Source organism: Halichondria panicea, chromosome 1 (genome assembly GCF_963675165.1).
Source record: "Halichondria panicea chromosome 1, odHalPani1.1, whole genome shotgun sequence".
Taxonomy (NCBI): domain Eukaryota; kingdom Metazoa; phylum Porifera; class Demospongiae; order Suberitida; family Halichondriidae; genus Halichondria; species Halichondria panicea.
In genome coordinates this window covers 7,492,177-7,516,129 of record NC_087377.1, presented here as the reverse complement: position 1 = coordinate 7,516,129, position 23,953 = coordinate 7,492,177, and the positions used below count along the sequence as shown (strand labels likewise).

General features: G+C 40.2%; 2 protein-coding genes and 1 long non-coding RNA gene across 6 annotated transcripts in view; 1 reads left to right on the top strand and 2 right to left on the bottom strand.

The window, feature by feature from the left end:
• The window catches only part of LOC135339659 (uncharacterized), a 120,737-nt gene extending 101,280 nt beyond the window's left edge, over positions 1-19,457 (top strand). Inside the window, exons 1-10 of one of the 3 annotated variants that reach the window (XM_064535902.1) lie at positions 10,729-10,968; positions 11,352-11,639; positions 11,694-11,996; positions 12,056-12,117; positions 12,167-12,350; positions 13,021-13,332; positions 13,389-14,040; positions 14,156-14,454; positions 14,515-14,601; positions 14,691-14,783. In XM_064535902.1, the coding sequence (XP_064391972.1) occupies positions 10,884-10,968; positions 11,352-11,639; positions 11,694-11,996; positions 12,056-12,117; positions 12,167-12,350; positions 13,021-13,332; positions 13,389-13,417 (1,263 nt within the window). In that variant the 5' untranslated portion in view covers positions 10,729-10,883 and the 3' untranslated portion in view covers positions 13,418-14,040; positions 14,156-14,454; positions 14,515-14,601; positions 14,691-14,783. Of the gene's footprint in view, positions 10,969-11,351; positions 11,640-11,693; positions 11,997-12,055; positions 12,118-12,166; positions 12,351-13,020; positions 13,333-13,388; positions 14,041-14,155; positions 14,455-14,514; positions 14,602-14,690; positions 14,784-18,570 lie in introns of those variants that run through there. The other 2 variants (XM_064535895.1, XM_064535885.1) reach the window with 2 other exon arrangements.
• Positions 5,195-6,225, bottom strand: LOC135340427 (uncharacterized). 2 transcript variants are annotated; one of them, XR_010396348.1, is made up of 5 exons: positions 6,206-6,225; positions 6,122-6,172; positions 6,021-6,061; positions 5,798-5,878; positions 5,195-5,747 (listed from the first exon to the last, which is right to left on the bottom strand). It is a non-coding gene; the product is annotated as an uncharacterized LOC135340427 (long non-coding RNA). The 2 variants fall into 2 exon arrangements; XR_010396347.1 differs by lacking the exon at positions 6,206-6,225 and having other exon boundaries at positions 6,021-6,071.
• A 19-nt stretch (positions 19,458-19,476) lies between the features above and the next one.
• LOC135339303 (uncharacterized) lies at positions 19,477-23,514 on the bottom strand. The gene is made up of 9 exons (XM_064535383.1): positions 23,394-23,514; positions 22,168-22,452; positions 21,801-22,097; positions 21,680-21,753; positions 21,443-21,626; positions 21,082-21,393; positions 20,068-20,361; positions 19,946-20,008; positions 19,477-19,895 (listed from the first exon to the last, which is right to left on the bottom strand). Exons 1-9 carry the CDS (start codon positions 23,455-23,457, stop codon positions 19,555-19,557), a joined length of 1,914 nt encoding a protein of 637 aa, XP_064391453.1. The 5' UTR covers positions 23,458-23,514; the 3' UTR covers positions 19,477-19,554.
• Between the last annotated feature and the right edge of the window lie 439 nt (positions 23,515-23,953).

Below are 23,953 nucleotides of genomic sequence, written 5' to 3'. Positions count from 1 at the left end.
ATACATGTATATAAATAAGGTTTCCTATAGATACAATATTAAAGGAAATATTTCTCTTATTCGGTACGTGATTGGATGTTTACTGTTATACATTGTAATTGTATTCGTGCATGTTTTCTTAGAGGACATTTTTCCCTTATTTGGTGCTTTATAGATTCACTGTTGTTCAGTTGTAGTATGACCGGTAGTTGTAGTCCATGAAACAACTTTCATTGTCTCCCCTCTCCAGCTCTTCCACCACGACGCCCTGTCACTACTGAGGAGCTGCACACAGAGAAGACACTAGGTGGGTGGTTAGTATACTTATAGCGGGTAATAAACATGGGGGAAAATATTCGTGGTTTTCGTGGTTGAAGGTCTGCATTACCACGAATATTTTACCCACGAATGAAGCATTTTGCCCCCTGAAAATTACCCGCTATAATTATGGTACTTACACGAAGTAGTTTTTAGAGTGCCATGGACACCCCATAAATTATTGTCTTGTTTTCTAATACAATTTGTATGTATTGTACAATGTAAGTCACTTTAAACTGTGGGAAATTAAATGTTGGCACTGTCGTTCGTCAAGTGGTAGTTAATACAATGTGGTGATTGGTTCCACATTACACTAATTCCCAAGAGTTCATGCAATGCAGGTGTATCATTATGATTTATGATTGTGTGTACAAGTGTAATATTGAAAACATTACTTGTGACTCTAAGAAACATACATTTATATAATTAGGTTTCCTATGGAATAATATTAGAGGAAATTAATGTTTCTCTTATTCGGTGGATGTTTACTGTTAATTGTATTCTTGTGTTTTCTTAGAGGACATTTTTCCCTTATTTGGTCCTTTTTAGATTCACTGTTCAATTGTAGTATGACCGGTAATTGTAGTCCATGAAACAACTTTCATTATCTCTCCTCTCCAGCTCTTCCACCACGACGCCCTGTCACCAACACTGAGGAGCTACACACAGAGAAGACACTAGGTGTGTGGTTAGTACTTACATGCTACAATACCGTATAGCGGGTAATTTTCGTCGGGTAAAATGCAAATATGTCAATTAATATGTCCTTTGGAAGCGAAGCGTACTATACGTACTATACATCTGTTTATTATTTTCAACCAATATCTCCCTCCAGCCCTTGCACCACGACAACGCCATCCACCCCCACCACCCATCCACGAGACGTCCTTAATAACTGTGTGAGAACATAATAACTTCATATAATTACTCGGCAGATTAGGCACATGCACCTCTTTATATTAAATGTAATTTACTAACACGTACATTGCACTGCTGCTTGTGGCATGTAGATGATAATGCTGTTAGTGCTGCTTTAAATTTCCTTTGACTTTTCATGGGTTGTATCGAATATCGGTAGAAACTGGGTGGTCTATGCATGCATGCATGCTCTAAATCGATTCAAGTTAACCGAGGCTGTGCCGCGGCCAGCAGGTATAGTAGTCCGTTGGTTTGTTTGTTTGTCTGTCTGTTTGTAATTTATGAGCCTGCTGACCTGGATGCCATAGCTCTGCGTTTACAGCATGGGTAGCCTTCATACAATAGTTTTAACAGATTTCGATGTTAAAACTTCGTTGTCGTATATATAAGCGAGTAAAAGCTAAAAAACTTAACTTGCACGTTGGCTAGCTCTATACACGCGACCATTATTTGAGGTAAATCTACATATTTGCAGCTGAAGTGATCCTTTACCGATCTCTATTAAAAGTTATTAGTTTGTTGCTTCTTTATTAGAACATTCCTTCTCAGGTGCATTAAGGACTGGGACCTTCAATTATTGCTGAATTTGCAAATTATAAGCCCCGCCCACACGGTCGCCATGGTTCCGCCCACGCGTTCATTACTTCAACGTACCACTCCCTTTTCATTTTGCAGTAATTCAGCTAGTTTAGAGAAGTGACTTAGTCGGCGTTTAAAACACCCTCTAGTAAAGCTTGCGAGGCAATAGATGACTTCCATAAGCCTTCCTTAGCTGATTTATCCTTGTACTTTGTCAAAAAATTGTTGACCGTGTCCCTGGGAAGCCTACTATCCAAGATGAGACTGCTACATCAAACAACTTTCTGTTATTTCTCCCTTGCAAAGACCAGGAGGGCTAAGCGCTAGAGTGAGTTGTTAGCTTAGATAGAACTAAGTATAATGAGCAGCAGCAATAGCTAGTATAGCCTTAGTGTTTAATTAAACGCCGATTTTTCAATAGAAAAGTGAAATAGTGCTTCGACAAAACGGACCACCCCCACTGATCAATTAGTGGGCGGGGCTTCATTTTAATATTTTCCTAGAGAATGGAAGCCAGTGTTTCATTTAATCATAAAAGTTTTACACAGATTAATATACACAGTAAACAGCAGCAGGTTGAAGTGCCTCTTATAAATGTCTTTTTTATGTTGGTCCCAGTCCTTAATGCACCTGAGTTCGGTTTTTATAGATCTATTTATTCATGTCAACAGCCGAGGGTTAGCACTTCTGTGCTCTATAGTTTACAATCTCTTTGAATTACTGGATGTACTATTTTTTCATGCAGTTGGATTTGCTGATTTTATTATGCCTCGGTGCGCATGCGCAAGCGAGGTATACGGTATAGGTTGGTATATGTACCAAAAGCTATTGGACACATCACCTTCAACCAGGGCTCGTGCTTTGGCAAACTCGTCTGCTCTACCCCATGCTGGAGACCGGTTGAACGGGGTGCCATCAGATGTGCTTGGCCTCCACATGCAGGACAAGGAATTCAACAGCTGCTTGAAATATTGGCTCGGCATCCCTCTCCACAGTGCCCCCCACCTCTGCCCAGCATGTCGCACCTCCGCAGACGAGTATGGTGACCATCAAGTTGGCTGTGGCGGAAATGGAGACAGAATCACCCGCCACAATGCGGTCAGAGATGTCATTTTTTCAGCCGCTCAATCTGCAGCTCTTGGACCATCTCGCGAGGCCCAAGGTTTAATCCCAGAATCCCTGTCAAGACCCGCTGACGTCTTCCTCCCAACTTGGCAAGGTGGCAGGCCCGCTGCCTTGGAAGTCCATGTTATTTCACCGCTCCAGCAAACCCTCATTCATGAAGCTGCCTTCTCCCCTGGACACGCCCTAGAAGTTGGAGTTAGGCGCAAACTCACCACCCATCTACAGGCCTGCCGCTCCATAGGTGTAAACTTCATTCCCATTGTGGCAGAAACACTAGGAGGTCTAGGCGAAGAAGCAATCAACATCATAGGTGCCATAGGAAATGCCATCGATCGGAGAGTAACCATGACACATTCCTCATCCTCCACCAAGACTGAAGCATATGTTTCATCGCCTGGCCATTGCACTTTGGAGAGGAAATGCCTGCCTGTGGCTTCATCGCCAATAAACTTTACCTCCTTCAGCGGATGGTATCCGCTAAACTGTATGCCCCCCCCTCTTATCTTTTGGTCTGTTGCTTTTGTACATTTGTATTGTCTGATATACAGTAGCGTGTTTGTAGCCTCCTTCGCAGGCCTTCCTTTTTCAGTTATAATTTTGTTTCTGTTGTTTGTCACAATATTAACACCATACGGGAATAATTGGAGGGAGCAAAGAAAGAAAAAAGGAAGCCACTAAGAAAAAGGAAGGCCTGCCCCGCTAAGTCTTGTGATCTGCTACTGACGTAGCCAAATTTAATTGAGCGTGGCCAAGAGTAAACCGCAATATCTGTCCTCCCACACACTGTGACACAGTACAGTACTTAGTATTAATTTTACCAGGAACTAGAGTAAAGTATCAATCACTGGACGTCATCATAATTATGTCGGACACCGATATTGTCAAAACTACAAAAGATACAGACACCATTCAAAGACCATTTTAAAGCTAATGTCTTATGCTATCTATTCTCCAAATTGTGTAGCTATACTGTGAAAATTGTTTGTTTTACAGCTGAAAGAAAACGCTGTCCGGTGGTAGCGATTGCCGAACAAAAACAACGTAAGTTTGGACAGTGCTGATATTCTCACCAGTAAGGACTCCTGTGAAAATGTGAAAATTGAGGACTATAGCGGAACTCTTTAGCTAGCTGCAGACCAAAAATGAAGCTCAAACTCCTATCAGGCTCTGCACTTAGCCTCGATCCCAGGCCGAGTTTTCGCTTTTATAACGGTTAGGCGAACAACTGGGCCTGGTACTAGTTGTCTGCGCATGCGTCAAATTTTCATTGTATATTTGTGGTCGGCAAAAATATTTAATAAATCAATAATGGAAATTTGTACACAGAAAATGCACAGAGTGAGTACACAAAAGATGCACATAGGGAGCTGCTTCACAAAGTCCTGGGGAGTTGCCAGTTGTGCTGCAGCACAATTACAGTGACCCAGGGCAACTTCAGGATGATTGAATGCCTTCAAATTACGTTTCAAAAAGATTTAGCAGGCTGCTGGACTTCTCTGATTCTAGGCCCCAACTCGTAACTCATTGCTTGAGAAAACGTAGATTCTCTTGATGTCTCTGAGCTACCCAGCAACGCTCAAATGAGCAGGTCATACTCCAGTCCTGTGTCTGTGAGTATAGGACAATATTAAAAGAAACCAAAGACGGTTAAACCCTTACCTCAAACTGTCCAGTCTCGTCCGTTAGTATAGCCAAGAGGAGCACTGTTGGGATAGTTGGATATTAGCCATTGCTCCTGTACAGAGAAGTAGACATTTTAAATACGTGTAGATCTATACATATTAAATTTCTCGGTTATAGTGTCATTGTCGACGAGCTGATGATGGCAGCACCAAGTTCTCTAGCTCACACTCTTCACTTGATCCACCATATTAATGATGAAACTATAGTCTACCTACATTCTTGCCAAACATGAACAAGACTTGATAGCATAGCCGGCCATAGGGCCCACACAAAAATATCTGACCTTAACAAGCTTGACAAAGCTTTATACCTCTTCCCTTGTTGTTCAGTCTTCAGAATAAGCTTCAGAGAAGAGAGAAGCTTCAGCTAAGAGCCATTCCAATCGATTCCAATAATGATAAAACGGGAACTGACTTCTAGTACACGATAGTACACGAATATAAATGTCACGAAAGTGAACGAGAATATCCATTCGTCAGAATCTGACGAACGACTGACGCATGCGCAGACAACTAGTACCAGGCCCAGTTGTTTGCCTAACCGTTATAAAAGCGAAAACTCGGCCTGGGATCGAGGCTAGCTCTGCACTACGCTCAGTTGAACTGGTAAAGGTATCTCGATCAATAAATCGGACATTGCGGTTATGAGCAATTAACCGGACACTGTACTTTTCCAGTGCTGCTGGGCTCAAAGGGATGTCTAGATACTATCAGACTTTGCACATCATACTTTTCTTCAACTGTCTAACTCTATATATATAAAACAAAATGTATACACCAATCATGATGAACAATGTTCAATGTTTTGTGTTTTACTCTGATCTACCTGACTACCAAACAGATCTTGTGACTTCATACAAACGGAAACCACACTGTAAAAACAAATATATCATACTAGAAATGTTGCTGAGAATAACACATTGACAGAAATACCTTTTTTCCTTCATCCACACTCTTTTTTGGCTCTGCATGTACGATACAAAGTAACTCTAGTTACGTACCATTATTTTGTATAATTGTGAACAGAGTAGAGTGTATAATAAAAATCAGTGTCTTTTTGTATACCCCGAAATTGTTCTGGGTGCAAGCCACGTTCAATAATACCTTTGATGCCGTGGATAGCGGAAATAGTCTCGTCAGAAGCAGCTAGAATAAATAAATTAAAACACAACACTGTGACTGGAATTTAAACTAACCTTTGACTTCCAGAGTGCTTACAACCTTGGGTGCTGGTTTACTCGCTGGTTTACTCTCTCCTCTGAGTTTCATTTTGAACCCTGAAAGATTGGATGATTTTTATGCCACATAATTATAAGCACATTCATTAATGCCTTGGACAGCGGAGGTAGTCTCGTCAAAAGTAGCTAAAATAGATTAATTAAAACCACAACACTGCACGTGACTGGAAATTTAACTAACCTCTTTTGACTCCCAGAGTGTCTTCAACCTTGGGCGCTGGCCTTTTAGACCCTGAACATTTGTATGACCTTCACACCAATACGTATGGGCATATTCGATACCTTTTGCAGATGTAAGATCTGTGCCATTGGTGGTCGTCTCGGCAGAAGTAGCTGGAATAATGTGATTGAGCAACATAAACAAACATTTGACTCCCAGTGTGCCTGAGAGTCCTCTTGGGTTCTGAAAATTGTAAGACTTTTATGCCACGTGTATTGGCATACACGTCACTGATACCTTTGATGCTCTTAACAGACGTAACACCTCTAGTCTCGTCAAGAGTAGCTGGAATGGGACTGGGCAATGAACCTTTGACTCCTACAGTCTTGGGCGCTGGTGTACCCCCTCTTCCGATTGTCATATTGGGCTCTGGAAATGGTATGACTTTCATGTATCAGTATGCCACGTATATATGTGCGTAAAATAATTATTGGGACATTAATAGTAATACCCTTCGCAGACGTAACACTAAGGAGGTATTAGGTACACTGTAAAAAATGATTGAAAAAAAGTGCGGTGGACACACTAAAACCGTCGCATATAGTACGCTTTTTTGAAAAAGTGTGCTATATGCGACGGTTTTAGTGTGCTCACCGCACTTTTTTTTTTACAGTGTAGTCATTAAACAAACCTTTGACTCCCAGTGTACCTGCAGCCTTGGGCATTGCTTGACACCTTCTTCTTAGCGTTCTCTTGGGCTCTGCACAATTGTAAGACGTTCATGCCACATATATATATTATGTACACGATAATGCACATTTCGAAATCAGATACCTGTGATTCCCTTTGTAGACGTAGAGGTAGATCTTGTCTTGTCAGCAGTAGCTGGAAAATTTGCTACATAAACACAACACGGGAAGGGACTGGGCAAAAAACTAACCATTGACTCCTACAATCTTGGACGCTGGTGTAGACGTAGAGGTAGATCTTGTCTTGTCAGCAGTAGCTGGAAAATTTGCTACATAAACACAACACGGGAAGGGACTGGGAAAAAAACTAACCTTTGACTCCTACAATCTTGGGCGCTGGTGTACCCCCTCTTCTGGGTGTCCTCTTAGACTCTGAAAATTCCGGGTGTGAATTTCGCTTAAAAATATGCACATCAAATACCTTTGACTTCTATCCCAGACACGTCATCCTCACCATCAGACATAGTCGTGGCTACATAACGAGTGACTCAAATTGAACATAGGGTGTTCGTTGTTAACATTATTGTCTCAAACGCTTAAATTATAGTCAAAATTGAACATAGGGTGTTCGTTGTTAACATTATTGTCTCAAACGCTTAAATTATAGTCAAACACTTATACTACCGAAGACAACGGAGCACCTTGCCACCTGCATGCATGAATACAGCAAACAATGTATTGTAATTCTGTACACTTACTACTTTGACATTCATTATAATTCTGTACACTTACTGCTTGACATTCATTATACCTCGGTGTGCATGTAACTTCCAGTATATCATACAGTCATGCGATGGTAAATTTAGCACACATGTTGTATAAATTATAGTTAGAAACATATAGTACTAATTGACTTCAAGTAGTATAATTTATACACGTATACTGTATACCGTGTTGTTTTCAAGGGTCCTCCACAAACATTACTAACAGCGGATGCAACGTGCATTGACATAACGTATAGCGTGAAATTTATGTTTTATAGGTAATTCCATGAAAGTTAAGTGCCTTGAAAATTTCGTGCATAAGAAGAGAAGAGTATCAAACTACTGATACCTCTACACAAAAACGGTGCACAAAGTAACATGACTCGCACGTGATGAAGTATTGTAAACTATATATACTAGTAATCTCCTAGTAAATGTTAACCATGACGTTTTAGGGGTGTGGCAATTGAACAATGACATCTGATTCTAGCTAGTCGTTCGCGTTCAACAATCAGAGCTGCTTACTGCACACTGATAAGACAATCTCTTCACAAAAATCATCTAAATAGAGACAATAGTCGGGTTGATCCTCTTCACTCTTTCCTCACTATTAACAAATTCTGTGCGTTGTGTAATTATGCGCAAACGTCATCAATTGCATGCGAGTTGCTCACGTGCAATTGACAGGACGTCACACGTTACTTTGTGCACAGTTTTTGTGTAGAGGTATCGATCAGTAGTTTGACACTCTTCTCGCATTCTTGGTATAGGTAGAATACAGAATACAAGTACAGTACTAGAGTATAGAATCCCATAAACACATTTACTAAACAAGCGTTTATACAAGCAATGGCTCAATTCAATGGTGGAGCTCTTCTTGACCTTATACTGCTAGTATTAGTTATTGCTTGCATGGCACGGGTACAATAATTATATTAATGCGGCCCTCGGACATTACATCACCAATAATTATTACACAAGACCCCGTCCAATGATACTTGCAGTGCATTGTATCATCATAATTATAACCATGCATCAACAAGGTCATACAGTCCCTCCCGTGCTATACATAGTGGGGACATAATTATAGGGGTGATATAAAACACATATACCGTACCCTCGCGAAAATAAGCCCATCTTGAATAAAAGCCCATCCCGTCTTTTGCTTCGAAGTTTCTGCAGGGTATTTTCTAGCCTCGATCCCAGGCCGAGTTTTCGCTTTTATAACGGTTAGGCGAACAACTGGGCCTGCTAGTTGTCTGCGCATGTGTCAGTCGTTCGTCAGATTCTGACGAATGGATATTCTCGTTCACTTTCGTGACATTTATATTCGTGTACTATCGTGTACTAGAAGTCAGTTCCCGTTTTATCATTATTGGAATCGATTGGAATGGCTCTTAGCTGAAGCTTCTCTCTTCTCTGAAGCTTATTCTGAAGACTGAACAACAAGGGAAGAGGTATAAAGCTTTGTCAAGCTTGTTAAGGTCAGATATTTTTGTGTGGGCCCTATGGCCGGCTATGCTATCAAGTCTTGTTCATGTTTGGCAAGAATGTAGGTAGACTATAGTTTCATCATTAATATGGTGGATCAAGTGAAGAGTGTGAGCTAGAGAACTTGGTGCTGCCATCATCAGCTCGTCGACAATGACACTATAACCGAGAAATTTAATATGTATAGATCTACACGTATTTAAAATGTCTACTTCTCTGTACAGGAGCAATGGCTAATATCCAGCTATCCCAACAGTGCTCCTCTTGGCTATACTAACGGACGAGACTGGACAGTTTGAGGTAAGGGTTTAACCGTCTTTGGTTTCTTTTAATATTGTCCTATACTCACAGACACAGGACTGGAGTATGACCTGCTCATTCGAGCGTTGCTGGGTAGCTCAGAGACATCAAGAGAATCTACGTTTTCTCAAGCAATGAGTTACGAGTTGGGGCCTAGAATCAGAGAAGTCCAGCAGCCTGCTAAATCTTTTTGAAACGTAATTTGAAGGCATTCAATCATCCTGAAGTTGCCCTGGGTCACTGTAATTGTGCTGCAGCACAACTGGCAACTCCCCAGGCCTTTGTGAAGCAGCTCCCTATGTGCATCTTTTGTGTACTCACTCTGTGCATTTTCTGTGTACAAATTTCCATTATTGATTTATTAAATATTTTTGCCGACCACAAATATACAATGAAAATTTGACGCATGCGCAGACAACTAGTACCAGGCCCAGTTGTTCGCCTAACCGTTATAAAAGCGAAAACTCGGCCTGGGATCGAGGCTAGGTATTTTCATGCACTCGATTATAAGCCCACCCAGAATGAAGAGTTTGAGCATGCGCAGTAGATAAATGCCACATGTTGACTATTAATTACCCCAGGCGTGAGTGGGCGGCCACGGGTATAGTAGTCTGTTGGTTTGTTTGTCACAGGTTATCTACTCACCTGGATGCCACAGCACTGCGTTTACAGCGCATGGATAGCCTTCACACAACAATATCTTGTGACAGATGTTATAAGGTCACGGTAAACAGTTTGCTCATGAATATTCATTATAATGATTTTTGTGAAACTATAAATGCCATGATAAAAATTTGAAGCACACACATGATAAATATATTGGTGTATCATCCTGTATGACAAGTATCAGTCTTCAAAACATTTTCCAGTGGAAGCTCTCAGCGATCATCAAGTTACTAGAAACAACACAAACTAGTAGTCATTTTAAACTTCCAAAAACACTTCTAGCTCTGTGTTCTTGCTCTTATATGATGCTTCTTACCATTCTGGAGGGCGGGTCGAAGCGTTTTTTTCTTTCCAGGCCAACAAACTCTCACAAAATAATAATATGTAGACTAACTCCACTTAAAATGGCGGCCAGAGCCAAGGAAAACAGCCTCTTGTGAGCAAAGAAGCCTGGAGTCTCAGAGAAGTAGGGCTCCAGGTCCTACATGGAGTAGGATCCCAGTCAGCTAAAGCAAGCTTTCTACTTTAGTGACCCTGTTCCATTGTTCCTGGACCTGGTACAAGATCACTTCAGTTATAAGTAACGCATGTGCAAGTTCTGTTCAAGCTACATTTTGCTCGCTTTTATTAGACACCGAAGCTTTAACACCGAAAGCTGCCACTATTAGAAGTACTGACTTATTGTGTGGAGGCTACCCATACTGTAAACGCAGTGCTAGAGCATCCAGGTAAGCAGACCCAGTCACAAGCTTCTTAGCTTTTGCTCGTTTTTATTTGACAACGAAGGTTTAAGAAAGTAGACTACGCTAACTATTAATTTTTATGAATAGCAAGACTTAATTTAGCTATTATACATTTAGCGCTATAGCTGATCGTGAATCTACAAGGACCACAGCCGATATCAGACGACAAGCTAGTAATGAATTTTATAACCCATAGTTAGAGTCAAACTATTTTTATTGTAGCTCTTGTAGATGGAGTTGGTGGCAGCTATAGCAAGTCAGACAACTGCCTTGTGCATTGTAGTTGGGCTATTTCTTACAATCACAGTTATTGAAGGTATGATACACATACATGTGTCACTATAAATATTTTACATGCAATGACAAACTAGACTCGCAAGCCGTCACTGTTGCAGGCAAACAGTAGACTGGTCAAACTCCGTGTTGAGACTCGTGTTGCACAGTCAGCATATCAGAAAATATTTTAAGTGGCTGCGGTTTTCGTGACGTCAGTATACTGCATGTGATACGTAGAATTTTCTAGTGAAACGTCACTATCATTGATCTTGTGGTAACCGCATGCGGTTAGTTGCCACAAATATCGTGGCAAACGTTACACGAGTCTCAACACGGAGTTTGACCAGTCTACTGTTCGCCTGCAACAGTGACGGCTTGCGAGTCTAATGACAAACCGCCGCCATGTACGTCATAATAATACAGCCCAAAAGTTTACAATTGAGCCCGAGTCAGTGATACAAGCCGAGGGATTATTGGCAAAGTTTGAGTGCCTGTCTCCTGGAGCATCAGGTTATCCTTGGTTCGTGGACGGCACACCGTCTGTAAGCCCTGACTTTTCATCTGAAATCAAAGTAGCTGGAGGTACTTCAGGTCGTCCCTCAGTGCTGACCATCCCAGCTAGCTCACAGTTCAACAACAGTGTCATTCAGTGTGCAGCATTTTCACTGAGTGGTGCAGTGTTGTTCTCAAGGATTGCAATATTGACAGTTGGTGAGTGGTGTATTGTAGAAAGTATACCTTGTGTTGCTGTGCTTATTTTCTCAGAGCGTGTAATTCTTGAGGTGTTGAATGGTGAAACCAAAATTACTGTCTCCGTAATGAATAATTTCACTATGAATAACCTCGCCTATCGTGTGGACATCTCCCTGGTGCCTCTGGTCACCAATGAGATGGTTGCACTTCCTCCTCTAAATGGGATTCAAAATCAAGTGCAGTTTAATTATCAACAACTTAAGAACCACACTGTCTGTGATATATTCTCCTTCACTGTAACTCCAATTACTTCTGAGTCAAGAATGGAAGGAAATCAGAGTGAACCAGTCACTGGGTTCTTTACACAAGTAACAGGTACTGTGAATATTATCTTTAATGTGTTTATATAATTATGCTTGACAAAAAAACCACAGGTAGTAATGTCATTCCTCTCATCAGTAATGTGTTGAAGAAAATAGTACATCTCGGTGGTATGGTAAGAAACGTATTGACTGTAAGACACACTTATTCAGCTCACCTCTCAGGTACCAAACTGTACCAACTTCACCTCTTACCAAGTTACCACTGACATATTGGTACCCATCAATAAGACCATCGAAGACCCCCAAATGATAAATTTCCTGCTTCCCACTGACCAGATAATCAACATCTCTGTGACACTTACTTCGATCATGGGTGTGGGCCTCATATTCAAGGACATGCTAATCAGTAAGTCATGTTATTCAGTAGCACTCCTGGTAGTAGTATAAAGCCCTGTTTACACGACGCCTAATCTGGGTCAAATCCGGGTCTGATTTGTCTGAGTAGTGGGCATAGTAAAATTGTAAAACGACCACTACTTGCATTTGCGCAAAAACATAAACAACACCTCAGAATTAGCCCTTTGTGTTTACTCACAGCTAAGCGGTACGACAACATCTCGTGATATCTCTTTTAATTGTATTCCAATCTTAGTTTTCAATGTAGTGTGTTCCTCATAATAACTCGTTAATTATTCTGTGACTGAGGCTTTTCAAAGTCAAGGGTAGTATATAGATTAGACCTAGATCAAACTGTTTCCTTTGCTGAACACCAGTGAACCCCTATTCAGTTACGAGATATGCTTGCTACAAGAGGTGAGAGCACTAGCTGCACCCTTCATAAATATATTGACGAGGACCTCAGCTGGAGAAACAATATACGTACTTAGCCATAGAGACCTTGAGCAATACATGAAGCCAAGAAAGTGTGGTACCTCCTCTGCTTTAGAGGTAGGTTGGCTAATCCGGAGCCTGTTTACACAAACGCGGATAGGTTTAATCTGGATTCCAACCAAGATTAAAGGCCTTGTGTAAACGGGGCTTTACAATGCTGATTTGATTTACAATGATTTCCACAGGAACAACTGATGTTCAAAACTTGATTGTGGACGTTTGCCCTAAAGAAAACTGTGCAAGTATTGAGTATGTTGAAGGTTCCTTCTCTCCCGGAGCTCTTGTGTGTGAGATACGTATCATTGATGGAGAGTTGGATTTTCAAAGCATGAGATTAGTGCCAATTCGACGGAATATGAGTAACAATTTTACCATCCCGGTGGCTGTTAGTGGAAAGTACAGCGTGGTTGCATTTGACCTTGAGAACAACAATATGAGTGTACCAAGAATGCCCATTTCTATAGTGGCCGACGATGAAAGTACGGTTTTGAGCAATGGTGAGTCGGCTGTCAGTCTTGTACATGTACATTCGTTTGTGGTGTGCGTTTTATAGATTGCCTCACACGAGATCAACTTTCATGAGATCAACTCCTACGAGATCAATTCTTACCAGAGCAACTTTGCATGAGGTCAACTGTCAATAGATCAACTCTCACAGAATCAACTTTTCATAAGATCAACTCAACTCCTGAAATCAACTCAAATCAACTCTAATCTTGTTATCCAGAAATTAACTTTTTAAAGGTGTTGGCCTCACTTTCTTAGCTATGCGCCCATGCCAAAGGACAGGTATTGAGTAAAAAACCCCTATAGATTTAGCACAATGCACACTCATTCTCAATGGCTCAATCATCAAGAATTCAGGAACAGTTGAAGAGCTATAGGAAAGACTTCGAGGGGTGTATCTACACGAAAATTCGAGACGTACATTTTTATGGTATCTGTGGCATTTTGTCCATTGACATTTGTTAATAACCTGGCTTGACATTGACGAGCTAGTGGACTATTTCATGCACTTACATGTAGTACAAATTAACTTGGATCAATGGAAACATTCACTTTCAATCACATCAGCCCAGAACCAACAACGATATTTTAATAATGAAAAAAGTCATCGTTAGTACAAAAGCAACCCCTCAACACAAAGGCTGCCTTTGTATAATGACCTGAAATTTCCTCTGAACGTGTTTGTTATATTAAATAGGGTACGTTACACTGAAATTTGGGAGTTGATCTCATGAAAGTTGATCTCGTGTGCACACACCTTGACCGTATGATTGAGCTCGAACTATTTTACTTGTTGGGTTCCTATTTCCTCAGAATCTTCCACTGAACCAAGTTCTCCACCTAATTCTGAACTGTCACTAAACTATCAAATGGAAGTGCTGAAGTGTCCTGCACTACCTCTGGCCAGAGTTGTCTAGCATTGTTTCAATCTAAAACCTCTCTTGATTTGATGGTGGTGGTTGGTTTTATTGAACCACCTAATGACAGAACTGTTGTCTCTCTTGATGGCACTTCCGATGTTTATGTGGTAGTGTACACTTGGAACAGTGATTCTGGTGAGACCATCTTTAATGGGAAGGTATCCTTCATTGATCAATTGGAGCTACGAACCAGTAAGCCCAGAGTTAGTTTCAGTTTCAGAATTATAATGTGCTCTATTCTTAATGTTGCAGGTCCTCCCCCTACACAATCACCTCTTGACAGTACGGAATCTCCATCATTGTCTTCACCTCAACCTCCACCGCCCATAGTAATAATAGGTAAGCAAGTACGTGTGGTATATGATTGCGTTCCATTGCCTATTTTACATGCTAGCATTAATAGTCGTGACCTCTCTCTCTCTCTGCAGTCATTGTTGTTACTCTGATTCTGATCATTGCAATAATTATAATTATAATTATGTTATTGTTTAATATTGTCATCGATCGTTATCGTTATTCTGTATCGAGTGAAGAAAGGCAAACGAGGCAACAAGGTGTCGCATTCCAGCTACATTCATGAAAGGTGTATGGAATGTATTGATCTCATGGATTCGATTATGTTCACCACATAGCAGCTTAAATGGTTGAAAAGCAGCTCTACAACAAAAGTGGTGCCATGGTTTTAACAATAGCGCGAAATTTTAAATCATATTGCGCTATTTTGTCAAAATTTGACCAAATATATAGCTAACATAAGACGCAATGTCATTTAAATGAAGTTGCGTCTTGTGTTAGCTCTAAGCATTTCATGGACCTAATTTTCGTGGAGAAATTAAGCCCCATCGATTTCGCACTACTGAACGTATTACTAGAATATTTACCCGAGGCGCGCGTGGGCGGCCACAGGTATAGTAGTCTGTTTGTTTGTTTGTTAACCCGAGGCGCGTGGGCGGCCACGGGTTATACCGTATAGCGCGAAATTTTCGAGGCACTTATATTTCGTGGATTGGCCTCTAAAAGCTATTTCGTTGCACAATGTTTGCAGAATGACTGCTTACCGGAAGCCACGCCTTTAAATATTTGCATGATAGCAGGTAATTCTAATTAAACAACAATTTTCGTGGACATAATTTTTGTGTAGATTCTAACCCACGAAATCAGCGAAAATTAAGCCCCTCGAAAATTTCGCGCTATACGGTAGTAGTCGTCTGGTTTGTTTGTAATTTGTGAATCTACTCACCTGGATGCCACAGCATATGGCATGGATAGCCTTCATACAACAAGTTATTAGTTTTAAATAGTGGCAGAATTTGATGTTAAACCTTCGTTGTCAAATAAAAACGAGCAAAAGCTAAGAAGCTTGTGACTGGGTCTGCTTACCTGGATGCTCTAGCACTGCGTTTACAGTATGGGTAGCCTCCACACAATAAGTCAGTACTTCTAATAGTGGCAGCTTTCGGTGTTAAAGCTTCGGTGTCTAATAAAAGCGAGCAAAATGTAGCTTGAACAGAACTTGCACATGCGTTACTTATAACTGAAGTGATCTTGTACCAGGTCCAGGAACAATGGAACAGGGTCACTAAAGTAGAAAGCTTGCTTTAGCTGACTGGGATCCTACTCCATGTAGGACCTGGAGCCCTACTTCTCTGAGACTCCAGGCTTCTTTGCTCACAAGAGGCTGTTTTCCTTGGCTCTGGCCGCCATTTTAAGTGGAGTTAGTCTACATATTATTATTTTGTGAGAGTTTGTTGGCCTGGAAAGAAAAAAACGCTTCGACCCGCCCTCCTGAATGGTAAGAAGCATCATTATAAGAGCAAGAACACAGAGCTAGAAGTGTTTTTGGAAGTTTAAAATGACTACTAGTTTGTGTTGTTTCTAGTAACTTGATGATCGCTGAGAGCTTCCACTGGAAAATGTTTTGAAGACTGATACTTGTCATACAGGATGATACACCAATTATATTTATCATGTGTGTGCTTCAAATTTTTATCATGGCATTTATAGTTTCACAAAAATCATTATAATGAATATTCATGAGCAAACTGTTTACCGTAACCTTATAACATCACAATCTGTCACTATTTAAACCAAGATATTGTTGTGTGAAGGCTATCCATGCGCTGTAAACGCAGTGCTGTGGCATCCAGGTGAGTAGATAACCTGTGACAAACAAACCAACAGACTACTATACCCGTGGCCGCCCACTCACGCCTGGGGTAATTAATAGTCAACATGTGGCATTTATCTACTGCGCATGCTCAAACTCTTCATTCTGGGTGGGCTTATAATCGAGGGCATGAAAATACCTAGACTCGCAAGCCACTCCCTTTTCTCTGATTGGACGGGGGCGGGAGAAAAGGGACTGGTGACTCTGGGACACATTTTGTGTCTCTACCAGAATTTGGGTAGAGATTATTCATTGATTTTTCCACGTGATCCAAAAATTGCGTGAGGTTAAGTAGAATTGCGTAGCCTGCAAAAGTGATCGCGGGCTTCTTAGCTACAGTTTAAGAATGGATGCTAGTGCTAGTGCTAGAAAAGAGAAGATGATGGAGTAATAACATCATCAGGCATTCAGCTAGGAGTATAGTCATCTAAGACACCAGCAGAGATTAGCTTGTTTTAGTTTTACGTGATGAGAACTGGCAGCCGAAAGTCATTGGTTGCCTAAAGCTTTTAATAACCTGTACAATACAAGACAGATAATGGCAGAGGGCAGCAGTTGAATTGAGAGTAGTCAGACTTGTACAAGCTGTCTTAAATCGCTGCCACTCCTCGGTTCAAAGAAGGACTGCCAAGATTTCTACGTTCATCAGCTGTTCCATGCTAATCCACAAGTTGTGGCACAACAGACACTGGTACAAGGATCTATAAAATCAAAAGGCTGGCTAGATAGATCCGTATACTTGTCTTCTGTGTGTCTTTAGCTTTTGACACATCAGAATAAATTGGATAATTTGCACGTGACATTAATATTTAATAGCATTCCTGATTTACACAAGCTGTAGCCCAGAGTCACCAGTCCCTTTTCTCCCGCCCCCGTCCAATCAGAGAAAAGGGAGTGGCTTGCGAGTCTAGAAAATACCCTGCAAGAACTTCGAAGCAAAAGACGGGATGGGCTTATTTTCGCGAGGGTACGGTATATGTGTTTTATATCACCCCTATAATTATGTCCCCACTATGTATAGCACGGGAGGGACTGTATGACCTTGTTGATGCATGGTTATAATTATGATGATACAATGCACTGCAAGTATCATTGGACGGGGTCTTGTGTAATAATTATTGGTGATGTAATGTCCGAGGGCCGCATTAATATAATTATTGTACCCGTGCCATGCAAGCAATAACTAATACTAGCAGTATAAGGTCAAGAAGAGCTCCACCATTGAATTGAGCCATTGCTTGTATAAACGCTTGTTTAGTAAATGTGTTTATGGGATTCTATACTCTAGTACTGTACTTGTATTCTGTATTCTACCTATACCAAGAATGCGAGAAGAGTGTCGAACTACTGATCGATACCTCTACACAAAAACTGTGCACAAAGTAACGTGTGACGTCCTGTCAATTGCACGTGAGCAACTCGCATGCAATTGATGACGTTTGCGCATAATTACACAACGCACAGAATTTGTTAATAGTGAGGAAAGAGTGAAGAGGATCAACCCGACTATTGTCTCTATTTAGATGATTTTTGTGAAGAGATTGTCTTATCAGTGTGCAGTAAGCAGCTCTGATTGTTGAACGCGAACGACTAGCTAGAATCAGATGTCATTGTTCAATTGCCACACCCCTAAAACGTCATGGTTAACATTTACTAGGAGATTACTAGTATATATAGTTTACAATACTTCGTCACGTGCGAGTCATGTTACTTTGTGCACCGTTTTTGTGTAGAGGTATCAGTAGTTTGATACTCTTCTCTTCTTATGCACGAAATTTTCAAGGCACTTAACTTTCATGGAATTACCTATAAAACATAAATTTCACGCTATACGTTATGTCAATGCACGTTGCATCCGCTGTTAGTAATGTTTGTGGAGGACCCTTGAAAACAACACGGTATACGGTATACGTGTATAAATTATACTACTTGAAGTCAATTAGTACTATATGTTTCTAACTATAATTTATACAACATGTGTGCTAAATTTACCATCGCATGACTGTATGATATACTGGAAGTTACATGCACACCGAGGCATAATGAATGTCAAGCAGTATAAGTGTACAGAATTATAATGAATGTCAAAGTAGTAAGTGTATATGATTATAATACATTGTTTGCTGTATTCATGCATGCAGGTGGCGAGGTGCTCCATAAGTTGTCTTCGGTAGTATTAAGTGTTTGACTATAATTTAAGCGTTTGAGACAATAATGTTAACAACGAACAATATTCATTTATGCATGTATACCATTTTCATGCCATTCCATAATTATAATAATGAAAGCACCGCGGGTGCTGATGCCTCGGTGGAGGTGCCAAAGCTACATAACATAAAACTACTAATAGCTAGCTTTTATACACACATTGATTATAATTATTGTGATGAATTTTGCTGCATGCGAATAGTGGGTAATGATCAACCATGATTGTTGTTAAAAACGATCGATGCCAAAAGTTCAAGTCTAAAAATAAGTCTTAGATTTTAAGAGTGGTCTATTATAATTATAATTATTATACAGTATAATTATATAGCGGGTAATTTTTGTTGGTGCAAATTCTTGTACGAATGACCCATTAATTTTTGTGCAACCATTAATTTTCAAACAGACCGTATGCATGCATGACTGATGTACTAACTAAAGGTAGATTTTCCAGCACTACTTTGCTAAATACCATCTAATGCTTCCATCTCCAAGTACATAATCATTTTCTTATTTACATAAGATCAAAGGTGAGTCCATGCAGTGTAGTCCAGTCCAGTGATCATCTAACTATATATACTGTCTTAGCCAGTGGCGGACAAATAGAAAAAGAAAAAGTTTGGCGTACAAAATTGATAGAATCGTACATTGTCAAGGGCGTATGAAGAGAAGAGGGCTTGCGAGCAAAAACTGTTGTGGGCGGTGGAATTTACTGGAAAAGTACAGTAATATCTATTTGATTTTGTGTAAAGTACATGTGCAGATAGATTGAATCCAGTTCTTGCTCGCACGTTAGACTATAATAGTGATTTGCATGCCCTCTTCTCTTCATATCCCCTTGACATTGTACAATTACACAACTGTGTGGGACAAAATTATAAGTTAATTAATAGTTATAAGGGGTAAAATCTGGTACAAAACTATAAGTTAATGTTAATACGACTTGCTTTTCCCTGAGGCAACACATCTTCGTACACATGAACTGGCTCAATGCTGGCATACTCTCCCTCTGTTGTTGCCGGGGCTTGTGAGTCATCGATCCTCTGTCCCCATGGTTTCTTTGTTTGCTCATAGGCAATGTTCCTCTTGAGTACTGGAGCATAAGCTTCGTTGGGCTGCTCAATTCCTGCAAATGTTGATGACCAATCCACTCTCCCATTTGATTCTGTAAAACGGCTTCGTTTTCTCTTCACAATAACTACGGCTACTATAGTTACAATGACTACCAGGAGAAGCAGTACCACAGCCACAGTGATGATATCTTTTAAAAGACAAAAATATACACAGACAGCCGTGAATTGCATCATTCACCTGCTATTAGTATGGGCAGAGATCCAAACTCTGTACTGTCAGGTACTCGTGTAGGGAGAGGACCTGCAAGAGGAAGAACAGAACGCATACAATTTTGAAACTGAAACTAACTCTTGGCTTACTGATGAAGGATACCTTCCCATCAAAGATGGTCTCACTAGAATCACTGTTCCAAGTGTACACTACCACATAAATATCGGAAGTGGCATCAAGAGTGACAGTGGTTCTGTCATTAGGTGGTTCAATAAAACCAATCATCACCATCGGATCAAGAGAGGTTGGAGAGTTTGTAGATTGAAACAATGCTAGACAACTCTGGCCAGTGATAGTGCAGGTTACTTCAGCACTCCCATTCGATAGTTTAGTGACAGTGATGTCCTTAGAATTAGGTGGAAAATTTGGTTCAGTGGAAGATTCTGAGGAAAAGGGAACCCAACAACTTTATTAACACAGTACTATCTAGCAAAAATAATTATGTTCACAAATTGCGTTGTTATAATTATATGACGATAGAAATTCAAATGACAGAATTTTTGAGGTTCGAGGTCAACCTGCGAAAGCACTATATGGAACCTCCGAATAAAGGACACTTGGAGGCAGAGTGTTTGTCCTAGTCTCTTTTTGAAGGTTCATTCAAATTGCCATATCAAGATAGTATTCATGTATAATTATAATTAGACCCTAATTCTAGTTCAAAAAGTACGATAAGTAAGAAACTTGCTAAAATCAAAGATATAAAGCATAATTCTTTCATGCTTTGCAGTATGGCAGTACGATTTATAGCAATAACATAATACCATATGGACATAAAATATACATGTGTAATTTTCTGTTTGTCCGTTATAAGAGGAAGTTTTGCACAAAGATTGTCCGCTGTCCGGAATCCAGAAGGTCCGCTCGTGAGAGATTACCTTAAGGTGACATATTTTCACAGGTAGCCTGATTTGTTTGCGATTTCACTATTTAGCTTAAAAATTAATTAAATTAAATTCTTGCTCAAGTTGTGAAATTAAATTTTTCAATTACTCGCAAGCGGTTTTAATGCCAATTATCTGCGAGTACAATTTTTTGGGAGGATATGGCACAGCACACAAAAAAGTATATGTACAACACTGACATAATAATAGCCGACTTACTATTGAGCAAAAATATAGTTTCATCGTTGGCCGCTATAGAAATGGGGATTCTTGGTACACTCAAATTGTTGTTCTCAAGGTCAAATGCAACCACACTGTAATTTCCACTAACAGTCACCGGGATGGTAAAATTGTCACTCATATTCCGTCGAATTGGCACTAGTCTTGTGCTTGGAAAATCCAACTCTCCATCAATGATACGTATCACACAGAGAAGAGCTCCGGGAGAGAGGGTACCTTCAACATACTCAATATTTGCACAGTTTTCTTTAGGGCAAACGTCCACAATCAAATTTTGAACATCAGTTGTTCCTGTGTTAAAATCAGCATGTAATACTTACTACTGAATAACACGACTTACTGATTAGCATGTCCTTGAATATGAGACGTACACCCGTGATCGAAGTAAGTGTCACAGAGATGTTGATTATCTGGTCAGTGGGAAGAGAGAAACTTATCATGTGGGGGTCTTCGATGGTCTTATTGATGGGTGCCAATATGTCAGAGGTCAATTGGTAGGAGGTGAAGTTGGTACAGTTGGGTACCTATAGAGGTGTGCTGAATAAATGTATCTTACTACAGTCAATACGTCTCTTACCATACCACTGAGATGTACTATTTTCATCAACACATTTCCTCCCTGACTGATGAGGGAAGTGACATTGTTATTATCTGTGGTAATTGTCAAGCATAAACGTTCAATAAAACATTCACAGAACCTCTAATTGCTGTAAAGAAGTAAATTACTGGTTCACTGGATCTTCCTTCCATTCCTAACTCGCTAATTGGAGTCACAGTGAAGGTGAATATATCACAGACAGTGTGGTTATCAGGTTGCCCGTAATTAAACTGTGTTTGATTTTGAATCCCATTTAGAGGAGGGAGTGTAACCATCTCATTGGTGCCCAGAGTAGTGAGAAAGATGTCCACATGATAGGAGAGGATATTTATTGTGAAGTTATTGGTCACAGAGACGGTAATGGTTTCATCATTCAGCACTTCAATAGATACACGCTCTGAGAGAAAAAACCTCATTGAAAGCAACTGTGTCAAGATGTATACTCTGCAAGTAATTATACTACTCACCAACTTTCAACGTTGCATTCCTTGATAAGACTCCACCAGTCACTGAAACGGCTGCACACTGAACGACACTGCTGTTGAACTGTAAGCTAGCTGGGATAGTTAACACTGAGGGAAGACCTGAAGTGCCTCCAGCTACTTTGATTTCAGATGAGAAGTCAGGGCTTGTAGACTCAATGCCATTCACAAACCAAGGATGAGTTAGTGCTCCAGGAGACAGGCACTCAAACTCTGCCAATAATCCCTCGGCTTGTACCACTGACTCAGGCTCAATTGTAAACTGTTGGGCTGTGTACATGATAAATGTATGGTACTAGGAAGACAGGAAGGCCAATTGAATATAATTATGTATATATACATCACTATATACCTTTGATAGGAACAACAAATTAATAGTATACTCTTCTACATTAATTGTGTATGTTTTATCGTCCATTCAGTAAATTTGCACAACTATCGTTTTCTTCTAATCACCAATAGAACAGGCGCTTATAGCATTAGGAAGAATTAACGTAAAGTGCATGATAGTAGCAATGGATCAATTATAGCGTTGATTGATTTTAGGCTATTATTATTGTTATTTCTAATAGCGCGCCATTAGACTTTACTTGCCGCTCAATTGGAGCACTTTCTCACTGTAATCAGAAGAAAAACGGTACCGGTATTACCGTATATATAGTGGCGGTGAGTGTAACATGTGGGTGTGTGTGTGTGTGAGGTGTGTGGTGTGGTGTGGTGTGGGTGGAGAAATACAACTATATGAGCCCCCATTCAGTACCGTATATATAATTATAGCGGGGAAATTTTCGGGAAAATATTAGCACCCTTTTTGCTATTTGGCTACAGAGCCCTCAGCAGAAATTTTCGTGGGTTCTAATAATTATCATTTCAATGCCAGGAAACCACATGCACCCACCAAGAACTTTGCATGTGAAATACCAGTGCGTGGGAATTTATCCCAGTTTTAATTTTTGCGTAACTGCTCTGCCCTCAAAAAATGCAAAATTGTGCACCTACGAAAATTTCCCGCTATATACAGTATCTACACTAACCACAAATGTAAGCCATTAGATAATACGGTCAAACACATTATACATGCAGCCAATCTCTGGATAATTGTAGTAACAAACAAAGCAATAGCCTATAAAATAGCAAGAGTATCACCATGCATTTCTGGACCAGGAATAGCAAAATAATTATGCCTAGACCATGCATAGCTACTTACGTACCTTTTACAGCTATGGTGAACGTCCCCACAAATAGAAGAAATGTCAAACTAGTGTAATCATCCATCAAAGCATATATAGGTGTGCCAAGCTAGCTATGTAGTAGAAAAATGAATCACATTCTAGATTTAGTATTAAATTTTAATTAAAGATCACAATAGTAAGACACTAGAATCATGTTATGATGCACTCCTGTGTACAATTATAACTTTCATTTTCAGTTTTGTACAAAGATGGGTAGATACATTGTATACCGTCAAACAACTGTGTGGGAAAGTTTCAGTTAATGTTAACATAATTTGCACGACTTGCTTTTCTCTCAGACAACACATCCTCGTACACATGAACTGGCTCAATGATCGCATACTCTCCCTCCGTTGTTACCGGGACTTGTGAGCCATCGATCCTCTGTCCCCGTGGTTTCTTTGTTTGTTCATAGGCAATGTTCTTCTTGAGCTTGAGTACTGGAGCATAAGCTTCGTTGGGCTGCTCAATTCCTGCAAATGTTGATGATCAATATTATTGTAACGGACTTATTAATTATCAAGAACTGGTGGATACTT